This window comes from Propithecus coquereli, unplaced genomic scaffold (assembly GCF_000956105.1).
Source record: "Propithecus coquereli isolate 6110/MARCELLA unplaced genomic scaffold, Pcoq_1.0 Scaffold44, whole genome shotgun sequence".
Classification (NCBI taxonomy): domain Eukaryota; kingdom Metazoa; phylum Chordata; class Mammalia; order Primates; family Indriidae; genus Propithecus; species Propithecus coquereli.
This window is the reverse complement of record NW_012150174.1, coordinates 10443075-10466823: the sequence shown is the minus strand read 5'-3', so window position 1 is coordinate 10466823 and position 23749 is coordinate 10443075. Positions and strand designations below refer to the sequence as shown.

The window sequence follows — 23749 nt, the reverse complement described above, 5'->3', positions numbered from 1 at the left end:
ATGCTCAGTCTTACTAATAACCAAAGAAAAACAACTTAAAATGACTTTCTTATATTTTGGTTATCAAATTTACAAAAATTAAAAGGATCAATGATAAATAATCCATTTAGTAAGGATGTGGGCAATAAATGCTCAAATACAATGTTGGAAGGAGTATACATTATTATGGTCTTTTTGGAGGGTAACTTGGCAATATCTATCGAAGCTTTAAATATGCATGTTCTTTGACCTGGCCATCATACCTGCACAATCTATCCTTCAGAAATATTGGCCATGTGCACAAAGAAGGATATTTATTATAGCACTGTTTGTAATTTAAAAATTTGGAATAACTTCAATGTCCACCAATAGCAGTAGAGCTAATAAATACTTGTGTCTTAAAACAAATACAGACTATGAAGCTGTAAAAGAAATTACGTTGCTCTCCGATTAGCATGGAAAGATGTCCTTGATCTACTCCATAGTTAAAAACAGCACATAGCACTATTCGAATTGTATTGATATATTTTTAAAAAATATGTTCATGCACATAAAAACTTATAGTCTATTTTCAACACAGTAGCCAAAGTTATCCTTTTAAAACATGAGTCAGAACCCTGTTACTCCTCTGCTCAAACCTCTGTCCCTCCACCCCCACTTCCCCTGGCTTCCTTTCTCTCTCTGAGTCCTCACTGAGTTCTTCTTCGCTCACTCTCCCTCCCTCCCTCAGCTCTCATCATTCTGACTTTCCTTCCAATACCTCGGGTGCTTCGTACTTGCTGTTCCCTTTGCCTGAAACTCCTTTCCCCCAGATATCCCCATAGCTTGCTTCCCCCGATCTTTACATCTCTGCTCAAATGACACTTTGCAACGAGGCCTTCCCTGACCACAGTCTACATTTTAGGGGAGTACGCTCCTCCTCACCCCTCACCCTGCCCTGGCACTCTCTATTCCATTCTCCACACCCGTATCACCATCTGCCACATGATATATTTCCTTGGTCATTGGTTGGTTATCCATCTTCTTTCTCTACAATTGTAAACTGAAATTTTTGCTTATTTGGCTCAGTGCGGGATTCCCAGTGTCTAGAATGGTACCTAACACACAGTTGGTGCTCAATAAATATTTATTGAATGAACAAATAAAATTTAATTTTTACATACGCATAAATACTGATGTGGAAAAATATACAGCAAGCCATAACAGTGCTACTGCTGTGTAGTGAGATTAGTGAGCTATGGGGAGAAATCTCATCTTTACTGTATTTGTTTCTGTACCATTTGAAATATGCACTACTTTTGTAATTGAAAAGTAAATTAAAAATATTTAAAAAGATAAACATAATGTGGTGCAGGTCTACAATCCTAGCACTTTGGGAGGCTAATGCAGGAGGCTCACTTGAGGCCAGGAGTTTGAGACCAGCCTGAGCAAGAGTGAGACCCCATCTCTACTAAAAATAGAAAAAATTAGCCTGTAGTCCCCACTACTCGGGAGGCTGAGGCAGGAGGATTGTTCAAGCCCAGGAGTTTGATGTTGCAGTGAGCTATGATGATACCACTGCACTCTAGCCTGGGACACACAGCAAGACCTCATCTCAAAAAACAAACAAACGAACGAAAACCATAATGAGTCCATCTCTCCTTTAAGGTGACTCCATTTTTATGGGGCTCCTTTCAGCAGACACTGAAAATAATTTCTAAAAAGAACTATCCTATGTTTGTCATCACTGCATGTACCATCCAGAGTTCAGAAAACACCAATGAGCCTAGTTCTAACACCATCAAATAGAACAGAAATACAAGACACGCCCACACACACAGAGTCTGGGATTTGGCCCATGCCATGTGCCTGCTGAGTAAAAACCCTTCCTCATTAACACATCTGACCCTTCTTGATACCCACTTCCTCCCTCCAGCAGGAAGAAGGAATGTCACTGGTAATTCCTTGTGCTGTTTTGTCTACATGGTAACATCTTCAACATGGCTGTCAGACAGGGCAGACCTGATTTGGGTCCATGTGGGCTGTAAAATTCATCCAACTCTTGAGACAAGACACACTGCCTCCCTTAGAAATAAATCCAACCTAATTTAGCATGACAAGCATCTCAGGGACACATGACACACCACAATAGCTACATAAACCCTCTACTGAGTGTCTTTCATAGCTTGTCACCGTCAGGAGGCCTCTGTTAAGTAACTCCTGCTCCTTATCCTTGGGCCTTTATACCCCAGAAGCAGATTCATGGTAGTATTAGTAATACTCCAACTGGCAGCTTAACCCTAGGTTTTCCTGATTTCTTCCCTGGCCACAAAGACTCCCTGGTGAGCCCGCAGGCCTCACCCCAACAGCATAGCAAACGGAGGACAGTACAGTTAGCCCTGAGAGGCCAGGAGGACCAGCCTGCCTGCGTGCCCAGACGGTCTCCTCAACTCTCCCCGGGACATAGGGCAGCAACAGCCAACTCTCATCACTGTTTTAGTATGAAAACTGGAACTCTTAGAATTTTAAATGAGAACAAATCAACCAGCTGAGTTGTTTTTAATTTTTTTTCTTTGTTTCTTTTTAAGAGAATCAGCTGAAATAAAAGTCAAGACTATCTGGAAACCAGCCCTTTGTGCGCAGTTACACTTGATTTTTCTCTATGTTTTGGCAAAGCAACAGATTTGAGCTGTGGGGCTACTGCTGACGATTTTCTGCATCAAGTGCCTCTTGGTTCAGCTTTGCTTATTCAAAAACACGAATTTTTACTCCTTAGTTAAGCTTCATTTCTTGGGCCTTGCGATTCTACCGACACTTCAGAAAGGACATTGATTTGCTCTGAAGGGGTCTGGTTACTGAAATTCACCTTACTTGGGACCAGAGCACAGACTGGAATTAGACCATCAATGTGATCTTGAGCAAGAGAACGTAGCCCTCTGGGCTTCAGTTTGATCATGTGTTCAATGGAGATAATAACACCTCCCTGGTAACGTTACTGTCAGGATTAAATGTGAAAATGCAGATGCGCTGTGACAGATAAAAACTCAATAAATCATTATCATTATGACTGTAAAGTGAGACCCCAGTTTTCCCCATCTAAGACTTTTGAGGTAGAGCCTCCCATTACTACCCAGAACAGTCTCTCGTGACAAACAAATCTCTAAACGGACCACCCTAGAACCTCTTGCCCTGGAACCTCTCGCCAGCTTTATTAGAGGGACAGAATGGATATTGCTCAAGTGCCAGATCTCAAATTTAATTCTGAAACACACGGCAACAATGACAACAACAACATATAGCAGAACCGACACCACTCAGAGCCTGGCTGACGCTCAGGGATCTCACAAGGCAGCCGAGCAGCCCCTGAGCTTTGCCTCTGCATCAAGCTACAGGCAAGAGATTGTTCTTTGTCACCACTGGGCAAGTCGGAGGGAGATTGTAAGAGGAGCTGTAAAAATGGACCGTGGTTCAGAAGGCTCCCAGGCGCCTTCTACCTCCAGTCCCACCCCAGCCAGGGAACACAGTACTTGAAGACCACCATCCCTCGGACCCTTACAGGGCAACATTCCCTCTTCTCATCCACCCTGTCTCTTCCTTCCTGTCCCTCGATTCAACACACACTCATTTCAGTGCCCACCGCAAGCCAGGCACTGTGCCAGGCGCTGAGGACAGAGAGGTGAATGGGATCAATCTCGGCCCTGAGGAGCTCTGCGACTAGTGAGCACAGCAGACACCGACGTGACAGGTACTTAATGAGAAACGCTGTCCAGAGTGTTCTCTGGAGTGATCCTGGAGAAGGGAGGATGGGCCAGGCTTGCTTTTGATTACCCCGAGTGTTTACAGAGCCCAAGGCATTGCTATTAGCAAGAATGTCCTAGGCCACTCACCACACTGGTTTTCTGCGTGACCCTGGCCCACTCCACAGGGCTCTGCCCGCCGTTCAGATGTTCTGGGAGGCTTTTTAGCCACGTCGAGGTCCATGCCTGATAGGTGGAGGTGAAACTGCTCCCGGTGGGCAGCTTTCCTGAGCGTGCGGATGGCTTTCCGGAGCCGCTTCTCCGTTCGCTTTACGATGCAGCTCAGGTCACAGGAAGCTGTGGAAACAAGAGGGACAGCAGTGCAGGAGGAGGTCAGGCTGGTGGGTGTGATGATGGCCAGACCAACTGCAGGACCCACCAACACCCCACTCCCTGTGGACCAAATGGGGAGAGACCTGGAGGTGGGCACCTGGCAGGCTGGGCAGCATTTGATTCAAACAGAAATTTGTTTTGATCAAAATGGTAGCTTTGGGTTTTTACGAAGTAGAGAAAATCATGAGGTTCCAAACCAATTCAGTTTAGTTTGGGGGTGGAAAAAAAAACAGGAGATACTTCAGTGTTTGTACTATTTTTTTCCCCAAGAGTGATTAAAAGTGAAAAGCAAAGAAATAAGGAGCAAGCTGTGAGAAGCCTGGCAACGTAGGCTGTTTTCAAACCAACCTGTCACCTCCTTTTGGTTAGTTTCAAGCTCAAACTCAACAGTGATAAACATTTCCTTAGAGGCGCTTGGTCGGCCAGGGGCTCCTGGGACTTGCTTGCCGGAGCTGCATGTAAGGTTTGCATAGCGGAAGCTCTCTTTTACTGAGCTGTGCTTCTCTGTATGAAGAAACAAAATTATCGGAAGCCAAATCCTGGCAAAGCACTCAGATGAACATTCGCAAGAGCTCAGTAAACATTTCATTAAAACAACTCTCAAGGGACTGAATGATTAACTCCAGATGCCAAGACATTGCAAGCCCTCAGCTTGGAGCACGATGACATTTTAATTTTGAAGAGCTAGTTTTGCCTCCTATATAACTTTACTATTTAGCTCTTGAACATTCTTTTCATGGACAAATGCTGGATGTTTCTGACTGACCGGCCACATATGCAGAACCAGGGGGCGTTTCGCATTCCTTACTGACGGTTTCACTAAGGTGCCCTCATATTCTCACAGTTGATTTTCTTAAAGCTGGACCATAGTGTATAGAGCAGGGGTTGAGGCTTCAAATAAGGCATGAGCACTGGAGTAGAAAGGAAGCCAACTCCTGCTGTCAGGCAAACTGACCTTGGAGTAGTTCCAACCCGAAGGGAAAGCTGGAAAGCGTATCGACAATGATGTCTCATTTTTAAATAACCAGGAGCAATAAATGGCACAAAGGATCAACAGAACCAAACAATATCACGAAGGCATCCAGGATGGGAATGGAAGTGTTGCATAAGACAGGGCTTTGCACACCCCTGTCCCTGACTTTGGCTGTCTCCCCTCTCCCCATGGTTTCCAGTGAATCTGTTCACTAATGATTGTTAACCCTAACCAAGGAGCAGGTCCACACATCATCCTCACAATTAATTTGTCTCTATTTTAAAATTTAAAAGTCACCCATCATCCTCCTACCCAGTAACCACTACCGAGGATATGAAGAATTTTTTTCCTTCTACCACAGCTTTTTTCTTACACAATTTGGATTGTACTAGATATACAAAATATTTCTTTCCCTTTTCCATCTCAGCATTATAACAAGAATATTTTCCTGTGTCATTAAACATTCTTTCAAAATATATAATTAATAGTTGCATAATAGTCCATCAAATGGAAGATGAAGTTACTTAAAATAGGCAGTCAAAAGTGACTAGAGTGTGCTTTACGTTTATTGGTTTGTATGATTTTTTTGATGGTAAATTGGGGAAAGAAGCCTTCCTAATACATGAATCCTGATCTTTCTTTTTTTAAATCTCCAAAAGTATTCTAAGAAATAATACTGGAAATGTGAGCTGGGGAGAAAGAGGAGTGCTAGAGTCTGCTCTTTTCAATAAGGCCAGTTCTACTTGGATGGTATTTGCTCTGCTGAAGCCAATGGAGTCACTGCTTCCAAAAACTAGACCCAGCAGGAAAGCTGGATATTACATCTTTGTTCATCAAAGCCAAACGTCTTTTCATTTCTTTGGCTTATATTCAAGCAAACTCCAAGATCTAGAAAATTTAACCCAATCTGCTGGGCGTGGTGGCTCATGCCTGTAATCCTAGCACTCTGGGAGGCTGAGGCGGGCGAATTGTTTGAGCTCAGGAGTTCGAGACCATCCTGAGCAAGAGTGAGACCCTGTCTCTACTAAAAAAAAAAAAAAAAATAGAAAGAAATTATCTGGACAACTAAAAATATATAGAAAAAATTAGCCAGGCATGGTGGCGCATGCCTGTAGTCCCAGCTACTTGGGAGGCTGAGGCAGGAGGATTGCTTGAGCCCAGGAGTTTGAGGTTGCTGTGAGCTAGGCTAATGCCGTGACACTCACTCTAGCCAGGGCAACAGAGTGAAACTCTGTCTCAAAAAAAAAAAAAAAGAAAATTTAACCCAATCTGATCACAAATTACTAATTCATCTTAAGCCCTTATTAATGCCTATGAACTCACAGGTTTCCCCAGGGCCTCACCAACTGTACCTCGCAAAGGAAGCCCCAAAGTGTAACCCTAAAACTACACAGGGGTGCTAGGTGAGGCTCCTTTTCCTCTTGGGATGAGAGTCCCTGGAGGTTATGAATGGTTCAATCCCACCTGAAGCATGCCTGGATCCTCAGGACAGCCCCTGGCCCCCCGCGGGCCTCCAGCATCCCAACATGCAGGCAAGCTCCCTGCACCAGCTGTCTGATTTCATACCTGGTAGTGCTGGTCGCAGACCCTCGGGAAACAGCTCAGCCTTTTTCAAACTACACTTGCCTTCATTTAGCTTAAAGGTTACACTTGTCCTGATGGTGGCGACATCTTCAGAAAGAAACAAGTGAGAGATATTACCTTCAGAGGCAAAGGAATGCAAACACCAGGAGGGTAACGGGGAGCTATCCGTTGGTGGCTCCTACCACACACTGCACGCCCCAAGCCCCTCTCTTACCCTGAGACCAAGAAAGGTTGGATCACGGAGTGCCCATCACCCTGGACTGGGGGACCAGGAGCCTCCTAAGAATCACGCTTTTCCCCACACATGAGAGATAAATGCAGTGTTGAAATGTAACAAAGAGAGGCTCAAAAATAGCCTCAACAGTGAGATGAAAGATGAGGCCATTTTTGTGCCTTTCTGAGAAAGAAGGTGAGAATCCCCCAGGTCGAATTTGGATAGGACTGTTGAGGGAAATGGTGAGGGGTGGACGCTCCTGAATGAGCCTGTCCTGAGAGGACAGGGCGAAGGCAGCCGCCACTCCAGACAAAGACAGTGCTCACTAAACGTGGATTTCTGGGAGGGAGCAAGGGTCCCACTTTGAGGGCCTGATGCACAAAATTCTGTTCTCCTTCCAGTGTCAGTCTTAATTATATATTAGGCTCTGGTGTCAGTGGCCTAGATTCAAATTCCAGCTCTTTGACTTATAGTGAGAACTTAAGCAAGTTACTTAATCTCCCTAAGCCTCAGTTTCCTCATCTGTAAAACAGACATAATTACAGTACCTACATTAACCAGGCTGTTGTAAGGAGTAAATGAGATAATGCAAAAAAAGAAAACAAAAAAAAAAAAAAAAGAAAAGAAAAACGTTTGGCCTACTGCCTGGTGCACAGTAAGAACTGAATAACTGTTAGTTATTTGTTTGCCCATCCTTGTGGTGGCCTCAATCGCCAAGGAACCATCACTGAGGGATGTGGTGAAACAGACCATGATGTCTGCTCTGGCTGAGTCCAAACTTCTGACAAAAGGGGCAGTGAGGGACAGCACTTAAAGGCTCTGGACCCACACTTTCTGGGTTCAAATCCTGGCTCCTCTATTTTTTATCTAAGTCTCTTTGGGTAAGTTATTTCATCTCTCTGAGCCTCAGTTTCTTCATACGATTAATGAGGATAATAGTGAAATTTACCCAGAGGGTTGTAGTATGGCTTAAATCAGCTAATACGTGTAATATGATGGCCGGCATATTTGAGCAGCTCAATCAATACATGCAAGCTGTTACTGTCCTGCTTTGGGTCTCCAGCTTTGCTCGTATATGTAATTTGGACATCAAGATGTAATATAGACCTCATTCAGATGTTCTCAGAACATAATGACAAAAGTGTCTACATCTGGGAGGGCAAGGCCTCCTGAAAACTTCAGATTTTATTCTTCGTCTTTTGACAAACAAGAAAGAGTTTGTGCTCCTTTCTCAGGACAGAATTTCTGCTGCCCCTGTTCTGCCCAGGCCTATTTCCATCCACACCACGTGTGGGGCACATTCCCCACTGGGCCTTTGAGGTGCTCTGGAGCACAGGGAGTCTGGGAGACCTGAGTTCTGTGGGCCTCTGCCCAGTATGATGACCTACCTGGCCCACCAGACCCACTCCTAGCACAGAGTGGACACTCAGTAAATATCTGTTACATGGGTGAGTCAGATTTCAAGCACCAGAGCTGCAGGCAAGAATACTCTGTAACATGCTCACAGCATGGAGATTAAGAGAAAAGAAAATAAAGCCAACATCCAAGAAGAGCGCCTCATGAATAAAGCCCGCTGAACACAGAGAGACCCAGAGAGAACACACGGATTTGGTAATTACCCCCAAAAGCAGAGTCATTTGATTTTTGCTGTTTGTTCCTGAGAGCAGAGGAGCCGCAGGTGACAGAGTAGGCCTCTTGCAGTCCTGACAGACAGAATGTGGGTTGTCAAACATGTAAGCAAGGTTACAGACTATCCAGGTAGCAGCTATAATCACCCTCCATCCCCACTCCGCATGAGCCACTGGAAAAATGCCTAGCATAAGGGGTCTCGAAGCACAGACCTCTCAAAGCACGGTGGTCAGGGGACATCTGGTCAAGGACCTAGAAGCCCTTTGGGGGAGTCTAACACTTAGAGGCCAGGGAGGCCTGGCCCTGGCATGAGGACCTGCCCTGGGATCTGGGCCCCACTCACCTGAAGAGAGGTGAATGCCAGAGTGACATCTTAGGAAGCACCTGTCTCCTCCACCACTCTTACCGCAATGCAGGGATACGTGGGGTGACACACTAGCGGGCAGGAGCCCCTTCACTTCTAGACAGGACAAAACACAGACACTTACAGAAAGAGAAGGATGAATCCAAATGTGACAAGGATGGGTGAGTACCATGCACCAAAGGCCCCAAGAAAAGAAGGTACAGCTGACGCCCCGCACAGAACACACACCAGGCCTCATTTCCCACCGAGGTAAAGGAGACCCTTCTTTGCCATTGTTTTAATGCAGAAAAGCAACCAGGAAAACAGAAGTCAGTTCCAACCTACGCAGAAGCACAGAAGGAAACACCAGAGCCTGCAAAGTATCTCCTGTTTTTGAACTATGTAAAGAACAGCTGCTGCAGCTGAGGGAAGGAGAATTCAGTGGAGGGACGGTCAGCGCGCTCCTGGGCCAATCGGGCCTGGGAGCACACACAGAGCCACGCTGCCTCTGGGCCAGTGGCAGGCCCCACCGACCGAGTCTGCGCCTCAGTGGCCCTTACCCACACAGTCTTTTTTGTTCCAGTGGAGCTTGTAGCCGGGGTGGCACTGGCATTCGTAGCCTCCCACTGTGTTCACACAGATCTGCTGACAGCCTCCATTGTTGACACTGCACTCGTTGGTGTCTGTGGAAGAAAAAAACACTCCTATCACAACAGCCTGTCACTGAATGGGCTGATACTGTCCCTCCCTTTAGGAAGGAGCCACAGGGGAGTCACATGGTTGAAACTCACTAAGCACAGGGAAGGTGCTGACTGCCGTCAGGATGTGCACTTGGCACCAGCGGACTCCACACCCCACTCCCCACCCAGTGAATTTCCTGGTATGAGCCTCACCGGGGCCATCTCAAGTTCCATTCTTGACCAAACCATTCCCTCATTAGGGATACTCAGAAAAGGCCACACGCTACTTTCAGATGTCCAAACTTGGACACTGCACAGGCTTTAAAACTCCACCATTCTCCTGGACTACCCACCAAGGAAGACAGAGAACTAGGTCTCCCTGTTTAACCACTTTCACAGTTGAGGTACAGAGAAGGAAAGTGGTGTGCTCTATTCCCCATCAACCCGAGACTGAGTCCAGGTGGAAAGGTGGCTCCATCTAAACCCAGACACACATCCTTACTCGGGGTACATTTCCTTGAGGTTTCTTGATGTACTGGGAAGAGTATGCTTTTAGCCATGCCAAGGATGTATTGAAAAGGAGAAGGGAGACAACATTATCTATAGCAAATCACTGCTGTCCATTCTTCTTAGGCACAAAACACAAGGACTAGGCAGGAAGTATTTAGGCTGGTGGTTCCAACATCCTGCAGATGCTCAGGAAGATTACCTTGAAAGCTCTAGACATTCTGGATTGGAATCTGAACCTGTATTCTCAAAGATTGCTGTGGAGAGTGAAGTGGAAGTCAGTTGGCACCAAATCTGATTTTATGCCATTCCCTGCTTGATCATGAGGTTATGAGACATGAGAACATGTTGCTAAATGGGCACAGAGTGGAGAGATAAACTCACTGGTTCCACTTGCAGCTCAAAGACCCAATTGTGGGGCTCAAACCAAGGTTTTGCAGCCAGTTGCTATGCACAGCAGGCTGTGGAATTGGTTGGTGTCCCGCCAAGCCTCTCTGAGGACTGCAACTTTACTATCTGCTGGGAAGTTCCAACAGACAGGGTAGCAGCTCCTGAGAGACCCTCCCATCCTCTGAATACAACCACAAGTCAATAAAGTCAATAAGGAATCCACAGCTGAAAGAGCTCAGCTCCTCTCTGCTCCATTTCACACTCGACATGTCAAAGGGATAACTGTGGGGAGGTTTCCTTTTGTAGATGCTTCCCTTGAGTTGATGGACTCACTGCTGTTTTACAGGGACTGGAATGTACCTTTCATCCCCCGAGGCAAGAAAATAAACCTCAGGGGTGGAGGCCCTGCAGCACCCCACCTCTCAACTGTAGTGGGGCTGTCTGCTCACCTCCACAGTGGGTGAAGCCGTACAGTGTGTACCCTTGGTTGCAAGTGCAAGCAAATGTGCCAGGGTGGTTGATGCAGCTGTGGTCACAGGTCCTATCCAAAGAGCACTCATCCACATCTGTAATTGTCAAAGGGAGAGGGAGCTGAAACCCACTCTGAGGGATAAGGGAAGAATAGGTTTATAATAAACACCAGTTGCTGACCAATACCAAAAGTGACACACACAGGGTGAAAAATGACCTATCCATTCTCCTCTCTCACTTGTGTTAAGGAAGGTGTTGAGCAGCCCATCCTAAGTATAGTCACGCCAGGGCCCTTATTTCCACATTCTGTTGCAAGCTACACTTGCCTCAGAGCTCAACTGGTCTCTCACCATGCTTATTTGTAGGGCTGAGTAATTTAAAATATTTAAATGAAGCCAAATGAGATAACATACCTAAAAAGGGTTTTATACACTATAAAATGGTAGTTGTGCATTATTATTATTGTGATATTACCATTGGTAAAACATCAGTAATTTATGAGCTATGGTGAGTTGAAAGGAGAAAACACTTGGTTTGGAGGTAAATCTGGTTCCCATCTTTCTCTGATCTTTCCAAAATTAGTCTTCTGGCCCCAAGAGGCCAGTTAATCCTGGATTTTAATGCTCTCTGCCCTAAAAGAATGCACTAACACTAATATCCTCTGTAGATTTCTATTGCAGACACTGTAATTTGGTGGTTAAGCTCTGAATTGGATCCTCTTGGCCAATCCCTGGTTTCGTTCTTCCCCCGTAGTCCAGTCCCACGTGTCCCCTGTCTTCCTGGTTCAGTGTGAAAGCCTCCTTGGCTGCAGCTGGGGTCATGCAAACTAGCCTCAGGAGGCTGCATTTGTCTGTCTAATCATCTCCCTCTTCCCTGGCTTGGCCCTCACATCTTTCCTGTAGCCTAGAATGTAAGTGCTTCACTCTCTCAACTTTGAAGGGTTTTAACAGAGTTACGACTCATGTCTCCAAATGGATAAACCAACATAGCACTTGGTGGAAGCCAACTAGACCATTGCTAGACCACTTTTTCAACACCAAGTGTGCCAGGAGAAACTACATTAATAAAAAACAAACATTCGGAAGGAACAGGAGGAATGAAAAAGTGAAATAAAAAGGGAAAATTCTTGCAAAACTTCTTCATCCCTGGCTTTTCCCAGAAATCCTGGCAACTTCTTCAATAAATTTGTTCTGTGCAAATATTTGTTCTACCAAGACTGATGGGTGAAAAATGAGAAAAAGTCAGTTTCCTTCCTAGTAACTGATGCCATTCTCTGAAATCTGTTATTGCTATCAGCCAGTTGTCGAGAAAGTGGACTTGTTCAGTAGCTGACTTTGGCGACTCACTATGGGCTTTTGCTTTGCCAAAAATAATGAGATCACTTTCCTAATTCCTTTTTTAATGTGTTTACACAGCTTCAACAGTCTTGCTTGCTCTATACATTGTGAAACATTATGTGGAACAGCAAATTTGCTTTCCAAGTCAAACTGAAGAAATTATTATTTCCACACAATAATCATCTAGAATTAATTTACTGAATTTAAAGGAGAACATACTTGAACTGCCTGACAAATTATGTATTGAGAAGAACAAACCAAGAGAGGAAAAAAACCTAATTCACACCATAAAGTTTTTAAAAAAGAGGTAATTTTACATCTTTTTTATCTGATGAAATCAGATATTATATTCTGATTTTTATTAATTCTGAGATTTCTAACAAATAAGTTAGACAATCATTCTTTATTTACAGAAATGGAGCAAGAATAAATGATGGCACATCTTTACTGAGAGCTTCTTCCTGCTTATCAACAGGACATTAAAAAAAGGTGTTGGCCGGGCGCGGTGGCTCACGCCTGTAATCCTAGCACTCTGGGAGGCCGAGGTGGGCGGATTGTTTGAGCTCAGGAGTTTGAAGCCAGCCTGAGCAAGAGTGAGACCCCCGTCTCTACTAAAAACTAGAAAGAAATTAATCGTCCAACTAAAAATATATAGAAAAATTTAGCTGGGCATGGTGGCGCATGCCTGTAGTCCTAGCTACTCAGGAGGCTGAGGCAGAAGGATCACTTGAGCCCAGGAGTTTAAGGTTGCTGTGAGCTAGATTGACGCCACGGCACTCACTCTAGCCTGGGCAAAAGAGTGAGACTCTGTCTCAAAAAAAAAAAAAAAGGTGTTTATCTAAAAGTAATAAATAATGCTTTCCACTCAAAAACAGCTTCCCGCCACCCCAAACAGTTATTAATACCAACAACAACTGCAACCTAGAGAAGTCTCCTTGCTGCACCCCTTATATGGGAAAGGTGCGTTCGAGAAGGGGTTTGTAATCCTGCTTAAGGATCAGCCAGCATCTTCTCCCTTTCCACAAGCACCAAAGGCTGCTCATTTAAAACAAGGTCTATAAGGAAGAGGCCAACTGGTACATGATCTTGATTATGTATTGGCCTCAACTTTTTGCAAGGAAGGCATGTTAACTAAATCTATACATTTTTGCTTTTAATTTGTAACTTTTGTTATAAATTCTATAATATTAAAGGCAATTTTAGAAAAGGAAAATGATTCCTAATCTCAACACCCCAGTGCAACCCTGTTTGCATTCTGTGTTCCATTCCATTTCTAGCAGCAAGCTCTGCTATAATCACACCGGATGGGTTCTTTGAGGTGTTCTCTAATCGCTAACAGCTTAATTTCCAAAATATACCTGTGAGCCACATCAGTGTTTTTATTCTACCTAACAGATGAAATAAATGAAGGCTGCAATGGAGGTTGGAGTAGTGGCTCTGTCACTACTCAAGAAGCCTGGAGAGCCAGTCTCTGCCAGGGTGGGGCTACATGTTCTCTGCTCCAACCAGCGGACCATTGCACAGCACAGCTACGCTTTCAGCACATACCTTGGCAAGACTTCTCATCTGTTAATAATTTAAATCCTTTTTTGCAGCTGCAGTCAAAACTGCCCACGGTGTTTTTGCAGAAATGATCACAACCTCCATTGCGGGTCTGGCACTCATCAATATCTGTAACAGGCAAGCATCGGCAAATCAGAGAGGAACACTTGCCTCATTTCCCACAAATCCCTGAGGTGCTATTATGAGTGTTCATTATTCCCTGAAATAAAAACAGACCCATAAAAGCATTTAAGAATGCTTGCTGATGTTTTTAATCTTATACATGTTTTCTTGTCTGGCTTAACCAGTTTTGAAAGACAAGTGCCTCATCCTCTTGAGAACTTAGACTTATGATGCCCTTGACTAGCCCTAAGAAAACAAACTGGAGGAAAGAATGGTGAGGTCCTGTTATATTCTAATCCTTGTATTGCTCTCTCAAGAAAACATGGCTCCCTTTAGTATACTACTTAGTCTAGTTTAATGATTAAAGTTGTAAGGAACTGGAGCACTTGTTTTGGCAAATTACACAATGATCAAATAGTCTCAATGTTTTTAAATTATTCCTGATACTCAAGCTTATCTCTTCTCAGTTTCGTCTGGTAATTGGTTATCTACTTTTTATCATGCTAAAGAACTCATCCTTTGTACTCTTGCCCATGAAATACTAGCAAGTCATTGGGGTCTCTCTTCATCAGTAAAAGTTAATGGTACAGTTATTCATTAAGTCCTCTAGATAATAATCTTGACTGTTTTTTACATAATAATCCCTAGGCTATTATTTATGATATGTTGATATTATCTCCTGCAAATGAATGCTTCCTTGAACTGCCTTTTTCTAATAAGGCCACTGTCTGAAATGAATTATTTGATGCTTGTAGAGGCTGACCTCCTCAACAATTAGTGTAATTAAGTTGGTTCTAATTAAGCTTACTCAATTATAACCTTCCACTAGCCCAGGGAAGAAAAGCTTCCATCAATATGAATCATAAGCAAATCTGGAGTCACTTGGGGTGTGGAGGGGAAGAGCTGCCTTTATCCCCACACTTCAGCAGCATGGGGCTTCCCCCCATACCAGGGCACCCAGCCTCCTTGAAGAGGCAAAGGCTACCTTTACACGTCTTTCCATCCAACTGCAGAGTGAATCCAATGGGACAACTGCAGTGAACTCCTGTTGAAGTGTCCTTACAGGTGCGATCACAGCCTCCATTGTTGACAGCACATGTTTCTGACAAGGAGGTAAGAAAAGGCAGTTAGCTTCCTAAAGAAGTGCTGATACGGCTGTTATTATTTGGCAAGTTCATGGAAGCCAAGAAGCATGGTGGGGTACCCATGATCACACCCCAAGTCTCCGCCTTCTGCAGGTGGGATAGAGGGAGAGCAGGTGCAGCCCCTCCCACCCATCTAAATGAGTGATATTTTCTGAGGAAGCTTGTCAGGGTAAAGAGGTAAAGATGTCTCCTAGCCTGCAGAGCCAACCCCCACTAGTGGATTCAAAGCCATTAAAAGTACCTGCTCCCCCATAATATGCTGAAATAAAAAAAAAAAAAAGTACCTGCTGATCCACAGCCAGCAACCTGCTAAGTGTGACTGTATCTGGCAGGTAAGGTGTGAGTGCAGAATAGGGCAAAAAGAGATAATGTTCCTTTCATAATCCGGAACCTTCTCCTTTGAATGTAAGTAATGGACAAAGCAAGAGGGTAAATGTTGCCCACCCCAACAATTTCCTTGGTGCAGACTAATGACTTCATCTTTGCAAATGCCAATTTACTCAAATTAGAAGTTTAACTTTCCCTGAAAGGAGAAAGGCCTGTCATAACTGCATGAAAAATAAGCCACAGTTGTTAAATCACAGCTACGGAGATGAGGAACGATAAGCAAATGGCTTTTAGTTCTGCATTTCATACAGTTATTCCAAGTAATAGACACATGCTAGTCAACATTCATTCAATTGTTCGCACCTAGGTATCCAGAAACATGATTTTTTTTTCTTCCATAGCTACTTCATTTAAAAGCCTGGGGGGACAAGCCTAGTTCTAATTAAATATGACAGAGAGAAGATGTATGTTTATCTGTTTCCTTTCAAAACCTCACCAAAATAAGAATAGATTTTTTTTAAAGTATAAATCCTTAAGGACAAAGAAAATGGAAGAAAAGACAACAGATGAAAGATGTCAAATATGCTGGAAGTGGCATGTCAGTGGAGCAGCAGTGACTGGCACAGCAGAAAGCCGAACCCTCGTGGTCTACAGACGGAGAGCCAACAAGTGGTAACTCACGTGAGCCACAGAATCCCAGAAAGGCCCAGGGATTGGAGGTATCAAGTTACTCTAGAGGCAGAGATGAGGATGGAGTTAAAAATAGGAAGATTATTTGAGAGTCTATACAAGAAACAGTTAAACCCCCAGAGCTCCTCCTTAAGTCACAGCCACATGACTACCCCTGCCCTATTCCAGCCACATCAGAGAAGTTTATCTTCTGGAGAAGTTGGACCAGAGAGGCACCAGACTCAAGGGCACCAGGAAAAGCAGAAGAGAGGAAGGCACTGTCCAGTGAAAGTCTATATCCAGAAAAGAGAGAACCCAAACCCTCACCACCCTCCCACTCTTCTCCCAGCCCCTCAGCTCCCAGAGTGCTGGCAGCTAAGCTGCATGAGACTGAAGGAGATTGAAGGATTCCTCTTCAGCTAAATTGACCTGCCCAAGTGAAAAGACCTATAGATAATGGCATTTGAGGATCCCCAAATAAAATGGCTAAGTCACCTCCTAGTCACCCACTCATGAAGCCCGTCAGTTAATAGAATATCCAATTGGCTTTTTAGCATTTCACTATTAAATATGAAAAGTCAGTCAAGAATTACTAGACATTTTTGGAAAGTTTCTAATACGAAATAAATATACCAAATCAAACAAACGGGGAAAAAACACAAAGGAGGGGAAGATAATATAAGGAAAAAAAGAGAAGTTAAAATCTTATAATTAATTTCCTCAGGGAGAAGAAAAGAATCCATGAAATAAGAGCAGGTTTCTATAACAACAGACCAAACTAAAATTCTTGAAAAATTAAAATATAAAAGCAGAACTTTAAAAATAATCCCGTAGAAAGAGTAGAAGAAAAAAATGAAAAATCTAGAAAGTACACCAAAAATACAAAGAAAAGAGAAAGAAAATTAGAGGATCAATTTAAGAATTGCAACAACCAACTGACAGGAGTTCCAGAGAGAAAGAACAGAGAAAACGGCGTGAAGAAATGCCAAATCAAAGGGAAAAATGTAAGAACATTTCCCAGAACCAAGGAACTTGAACGTCCACATTGAAAAGGCCTACTGAGTATTCGGCACACCAGGTGGGCAAAGTCTCATAGTGAGGGACCTTATTGTGACATTTCAGATCACCAGGGACAAGAAGATCCTGAAAACTTCCAGAGAGAAGCTTTTCAGGTTTCATACAAAGGATCAAGAATAAAGATGACTGTAGGCTTCTGAAAACAATACTGCATGCTTGAAACCAATGGAGCACTAACTTTAAAACTCTGGAGGAATATTCTTCCCAACTCTGAAGTCTATACTGAGCCAGATTCTCAATAAAGGGTGAAGGTAGAATATCAATGCATTTTCAGCATGCAAAGTTTTTAAAAAACCTACATCTGATTCACTGTGTAAACTAACAAAAGACAAGATATGAGGTCCACCAAATGAAGAGTGGTGACGGGAATTTTTAGGCTGATGGGGAAGGCCCACAGGAGAGAAACACAGCCAGCCAAGAGGGTCAGGCCCTGCTATAGCAGGGTGGAAGCCTTTGAAAAGACCTTTTAAGGAAGAAAATTGAATTGATAAATCACCTGCTGTATTTGAACACATTGAAAAGCTCTATTTTAGAGCTCTATTAGAAATTTGCAAAAGAATTGGTAAGAAGTACTTAGAAAAGTAGACAAAGAAAATAAAATCATGATGCATTACATGACTTGGGTGAATCATATTTACATATTCATAGTTGCAATAATGTAAGCACATAATATTGATTTAAACTGTAATACAGGCCAGGCGTGGTGGCTCACGTCTGTAATCCTAGCACCCTGGGGGGCCGAGGCGGACGGATCGTTTGAGCTCAGGGGTTCGAGACCAGCCTGAGCAATGAGCGAGATCCGTCTCTACTAAAAATAGAAAGAAATGATCTGGACAACTAAAAATATACAAAGAAAATAGCCGGGCATGGTGGCACATGCCTGTAGTCCCAGCTACTCGGTCGGGAGGCTGAGGCAGGAGGATCGCTTGAGCCCAGGAATTTGAGGTTGTTGTGAGCTAGGCTGATGCCACGGCACTCTAGCCCGGGCAACACAGTGAGACTCTGTCTCAAAAAAAAAAATAAATAAAATAAATAAATAAATAAATAAATAAATAAATAAATTGTGATACAGCTATACTAAGGGTGTGGGAGACATGTGTGTGTTGAGGGAGGGAGGCAGTGAGAGTTAAAACCTAGTCTTCTGCAGCAGGAAGTCAAAAGCCACTATCCAAAACTGACACATCAAGAAATAACTGTACACACTTCATTTTTCAGAATCATGGGGAAGGAGGAGGAGGTAGAAGAAGAAACAACTAGGAGAACTGAAATGTTACCTGCTTGGTAACCAATGGCTGGTAACAAATGATCTTACCTGACTATTAAAGCCAGAAGCTGTCAAAAGACGGATTTGTTTAGGTGGAGTCAACATTTCTCCAGAAGAGTAATGTGCCCAAGGATCTGTCTGACTCCCACCCCATGGCCACCGCCTCTGCTTCTCATCTCCAGCTCACCTGTCACACCGGCAGGCAGGCCTTCCCTCGTCCCACAGGCAAGTGCCCCTCCTCTCCATTCATCTCCTCTACCATGAACACGGCTGAGTCAGAAATAGGAGACTCAGTAGACTCAAAAACAGATCATCCACCATGCTGAGCTAGTGGCTGCCAGAGTCCTCTCTCATTCGAGCTACTCAGAAGGAAGGGAGCTGACACTCACTGACCATCCACCCAGTCCCAGGCACTGGACTCTGGGCACTTTTGCATATCATTATCTTAACTGAGCAACCTGATAGCCCTAAGAGGTAGATTTTATTACATCCATTTTAAAGAAAGACCAAGAGATGAAGGCTCAGGGCAGTTTGCCCAGTCTTACAGGAAGTCGGGACTGTGTTAGGATATGAACCCAATTATTCTGACAGCTTGGCTGGTGCACTTCCCACAGTACCAGGGATCTTGGGTGGTAATTAAGCAACAGCAGTGAGTGAAGAACAAACACACATCTGGCTTTGCAGGAGCTGCTCACTGGTCCAGCTGCTCTGAGGACATGTGACCCCCAGGTTCAGGCCTGATGAGGAAAGTTGGGGAGGGAAGGGACAAGGGCAGTGGCCAGGGGAGGGCAGTGGAGTCACCTACCCATGAGCAGCCGCCGCTTCACCCGCTTATCCCCATCTGCCACAGATGTGGCATTGCTCTCTGCCATCTCCAGGGCAGTGTCTTCTCGCTCTACAAGAAAAGCAAAACAGCACAGTTCTCAGACGGAATGAGTCAAATTATTTATCCCCTGCACAACCATTTCTGTTAAAATCCTGCACAGGAGAACAAGGTAAGATATGTGTCTCTGTTCACTCAACAAAAATGTATTGTAATAAGGCTCTGTAGGAAACACAGCATGTTAAACGGCTACAGAACCTCAGGAAACATTAACACTATGGAAAAGATTTTGGAAATATATTGTACTCCAAGAGACACTGGGGAATGCAAGCTTCAGATTCATTCCAGTACCCTTAGTCCAGGACAAAAAGAGCCTCGGGCTTGGAAACCTCTAAAATGGAGCTAGCAAAGGACACATCGTGAAGGGCAGGGCAGGTATCCCGCCAGAAATATGCAACCCTGGCTCCTGCTGGCCGTAAAGGTTGCTGCATCATCACAAACAGCTAGCTCTATCTTCATGCCTGGCCCCTTGGGACGTGTTGTCCCAGTCTTCAGAATACCAGCTTCAGGACGGCCTAGTACAGGAGAGGAGGAAGGGCTTTCCAAGGTTGCACGGGAAGAGAAGGACCTGCACCCCAGACCTAGACCACTGCAACATGTGCAGCAGCATGAGGACTGTTTGGGGACAAAGGCACCAAAAACAGCCTGTGCCTGGTGCTAAGCACCATTAATGGTTAGGGTTAGAGATGAGCACGTTGGGGCAGACCCTCACCAGTGTAGGGGTCACCACTCACCAAGGCAGCTCCTCCCATCTACATGCATCCTATAGTGTGGATGACAGCTACACTCAGGACCATCAGTTGTATCTTCACAGGAGTGCTGGCACCCGCCATTTCCATGGTTACAGGTCACTGAGAGCAAAAGGAATCAATACGCAAAGCACTGAGATTTCCACAACCAGGGCTATGATTGCTCCAGAGGAACTCTGATTTTTATTCTGTATTTGAGCACCTAGTACATGCCAGGCATTGTGTACAAAATATAACTCTGATTCAGACCCCGTCCAGGTCTGTGTGAGCAGACAGTCACAATACAAATTGTAGAAATGCTGAAACACAGGTTTGAACGAAGTCATATAGGAACATGGAGATGATAGAGTCTGGGGCAATTTTTATTTTTTAAGGGGAATTATACCAAGAGATCCTGGTCTACTGTTTTTCTCTATCTAGAGAAGTTTGCCTATTAATACAGCTATACTGGGGCTTTGGGAAATGCTAAGGTACTTTATGTCTGGAATAAACAGACAATATTTAATTTGTACAAATATCTTAGAATTTCTCCCATCAGATTCCATCTGGATTAGTTAGAAGGGAGGATGATCAGAGGAAATGATGACTCTGCACACAATTAATGTGACATTAACCAGTAATTATCAAGACTATGGATGAATGCATTGATGAGAGGCCAAAAAAAAAAAAAACACCCAACTACGAAACTACTCATCAAACTGTTAACAGTGGTTACCTCTGCAAGGGAAACGGGATGGGGAAACTACATGTTTGAATTCTTTCATAGGCCTTTGTAATTTTTCTAGTTTAAAAGAACTAATTACATATTTGCAATGTTCTGTGATTATAGCTACATAAAAATTGTACGTGCATATGAACAACTAAATAGGAATATGACAAACTTGAAACAGCGGGTTATGTGGTAGGATTCTGGATCTTGCTTTTTCTTTTTTAATTCCTCAAATGTTACAAGAATATTACTTGAGCAGTGTCATCTTAAAAACATTTAAAATATTTACAGAAAAGCTTAAAGGTGCTCGGCCTCTAGCAATCAGTCCCTGAAAGACGGTGAAATGCAGAGTCTCACTCCACAGTGAGTCTGGGAGGGCCTGGGTCCTCCTTTTGAAGATCTGGAGACAGGATGAGGGGTCTGCGTTCTCCTCAGTCCACTGGAAGCCCTCGGGGACAGCCTCACTTTGAGGGGCCCTTAGAACCTGTTGTTGGAGGGTGGTGGTGGCAGCAGCCCTGGCCTGGCAGCCTGTGGGGCTGCATTCTGCTTCGCGGTGGAGACATGGGGAGAAGTCTGTCACTGGTCAAACTGCCTCCTCATCTCTTAACCACTAAGTTCTACTCTCTGTAAACAACCATCCCTAGCAAACTGCAGGGGTCTTCTGTCCACGGCTTCGGGAAGAGTTCCTAAAGGGACACTCTCAGTGTTCTCTCTGGCATTAGTAGCATTTAGAACACCATTAATTGCCAGTTGTTTCCTATTACCCATTGGAGCTTTGTTACTATAATCATGGTGTGGCAGCTGTGTCCAGATCATGTATAACATTCATTTGCCCATTCATTAACAAATGTGTATTGAGCACATCCTGTGGTAGGCACCAGGGGAGGACTGAGAGACAAAAATGAGACAAGGTCTCTGACTTGGAGTGGCTCACAGCTGGGGAGACAGACACGTAAATACACAGTTCCACCCCAGAGCATCATGCACTATCACTGAGGAATAAACAAAGTGGCGGTGAGGGTGGTGCTTGCAAGAATGAAATGGGATATGGCCCATCTTGCTACAAGCCTTTGCACATAATAAATGCTTCAAAAAAGGTAGCTATTATCTTTATCCTGGTTAGAAGTTAAGTGGGATGCTGAAGGTTGAGTGAGAGTTCCCCAAGCCAGGAAGGGAGGAGGACTTGGAAAAAGCTTGGAGGCATCAAAGAACATGGGCTGTTCTCCGAAAGGTAAAGAGCTTAGTGGTTGGGGAAAGGAGGTAGATGAAGCTTACCAAGGATGCAGGGGCCAGGGAGCAAAGAGCTGTGGTTGCCAGACAAGGAAATCTGATTTTATTCTGTGGGAACAGGGAGACCTGCGCCCCAACATTCACACTCTTTATTCCTGAATTTCATTTCCTTGTGATTAGTTCCTTTTAACATATCCTTCTTCCCTATGGGAGACTACCCTTCTGCAATGAACAAGGACTTGGTGGAGGTCAGAATCTCGTGCCAGCTGCCTTCCCTGCTGCTGCTGTTGTGCTGTGTGGAGGTTTTTCTGATGCTGGGCCACAGAAGGCGGCTCTGGGGTATGACGGCTCCCATCATGGGTATGTGCCAGTCCATACTTACACATGCAGTCTCTCTGGTTCTTGGCCAGCTCAAAACCAGGTCTGCACTCGCAGGCGACGCTCCCCCTTGGGGCCTCCTTACAGATGTGACTGCAGCCGTGATCTTTGTTCATGCAGCTCAGGCCCTCTGCAAAACAGTAGCATACAACAGGTGACTAGGCTGTGGTCAGAATCCTGAGCCCTAGGGGAGCTGCAAGGGGCTGGGGGTGGGTCACAGACCTGCCCTCCTGAGTCTCTGTCAGCCCCACATTTTAAAAGTATATGTCATTAAAATCAAGCCAGGTCAATTAACAGAAACATGAAAAATTTCTTCTATCGCCCAAGAGATACAATGTCTCAACTCTCCTAAAGAGGTGGGAGCCCTCCCAATCAATTGGAGCTCTCTGCTGGGTGTGGGATCAGAGCCTGCTGATCCCAAGAGCTGGTACTCAGACTTTTATCTCTACCACATCTTTACCCAAGATAAAGAATGATTAGGAATGCAAAGAGAAAAGGAGGATCCTCCTAAGAAAACTTACAAATTGAATGATAAAGATTCCCAACTTTTTCACATACTCTTGAAGATAACTTTCTTCTTTTTTTTATTTCAGCATATTATGGGGGTACAGATGTTTAGCTTATGTATGTTGCCCTTGCTCCCCTTCTCCCCCCCCAGATAACTTTCTAACAATTTTAACCCTCTTGTCCACCTCCACCAGAGCCACACTTTGGAGGTGAGTGTGACTGCTAAATTTTGGCATCATCATATGGACTACCTGCCCAGGGATCTCTCTTAGGTGACCACCCTCAGTTAGTCCCTTGGCCCCTCCCTCAGCAGGCTCAGAGCACAAGCCTCTCACAGACAGTGTGATACAACAACTCAACAACAAAGAAAAGAGCAAGAGAGAGACCTCATATATGTGGTTTCCTCTAGCTGCTGTATAATTCTTTTCAGGTACACTGTAAATTTCTCTTAGGCCCAAGTTTGTAGTAATGGTAATGCGAAGAGAGATGGTTGGCTATGCTCCTCAATGGTTTAACGTGCATCTAGATGATGGGGCACTACCAAGGTAAACATCCATGTGGTTTACCAGCACCTGCTGCATCTCAAAACCAATTCTCTGAGACTTTGCTGCCTATTCTCACACCCAAAAATGTTTTCAAGACATCTGCTCAGTTTATAGTGCATTAGTAAGTACCTGTTCATATGTTGCTCCTTTGCATTTGTGCAAGGCAACTCTACAACATCTCTGAGAGTAGGGACTTTGTTTTTTGTTTTTTTTTTCTTTTTTTTTATTTCAGCATATTATGGGGGTACAGATGTTTAGGTTATGTATGTTGCCCTTGGTCCCGCCCCCCAAGTTCGTGTTTCAAATATGTCCATCCTTCGGGTGGTGCGCATTGCACTCCTTGTGTATACAAATACCCGTCCCCTCCTCCCTCCTCCCCCCTCCC

General features: G+C 44.3%; 1 protein-coding gene across 1 annotated transcript in view; it reads right to left on the bottom strand.

Moving 5' to 3' along the window:
* SCUBE2 (signal peptide, CUB domain, EGF-like 2) overlaps nt 1-23749 on the bottom strand; it is a 64580-nt gene that overhangs the window by 21513 nt on the left and 19318 nt on the right. The window contains exons 5-16 of the mRNA XM_012654442.1: nt 22317-22442; nt 19981-20097; nt 19169-19258; nt 14867-14983; nt 13765-13887; nt 10858-10974; nt 9392-9514; nt 8832-8948; nt 8479-8562; nt 6628-6732; nt 4437-4592; nt 3846-4052 (exon numbers count right to left, since the gene is read on the bottom strand). Coding sequence (XP_012509896.1) covers nt 3846-4052; nt 4437-4592; nt 6628-6732; nt 8479-8562; nt 8832-8948; nt 9392-9514; nt 10858-10974; nt 13765-13887; nt 14867-14983; nt 19169-19258; nt 19981-20097; nt 22317-22442 — 1482 coding nt within the window. The remainder of the gene's footprint in view (nt 1-3845; nt 4053-4436; nt 4593-6627; nt 6733-8478; nt 8563-8831; nt 8949-9391; nt 9515-10857; nt 10975-13764; nt 13888-14866; nt 14984-19168; nt 19259-19980; nt 20098-22316; nt 22443-23749) is intronic.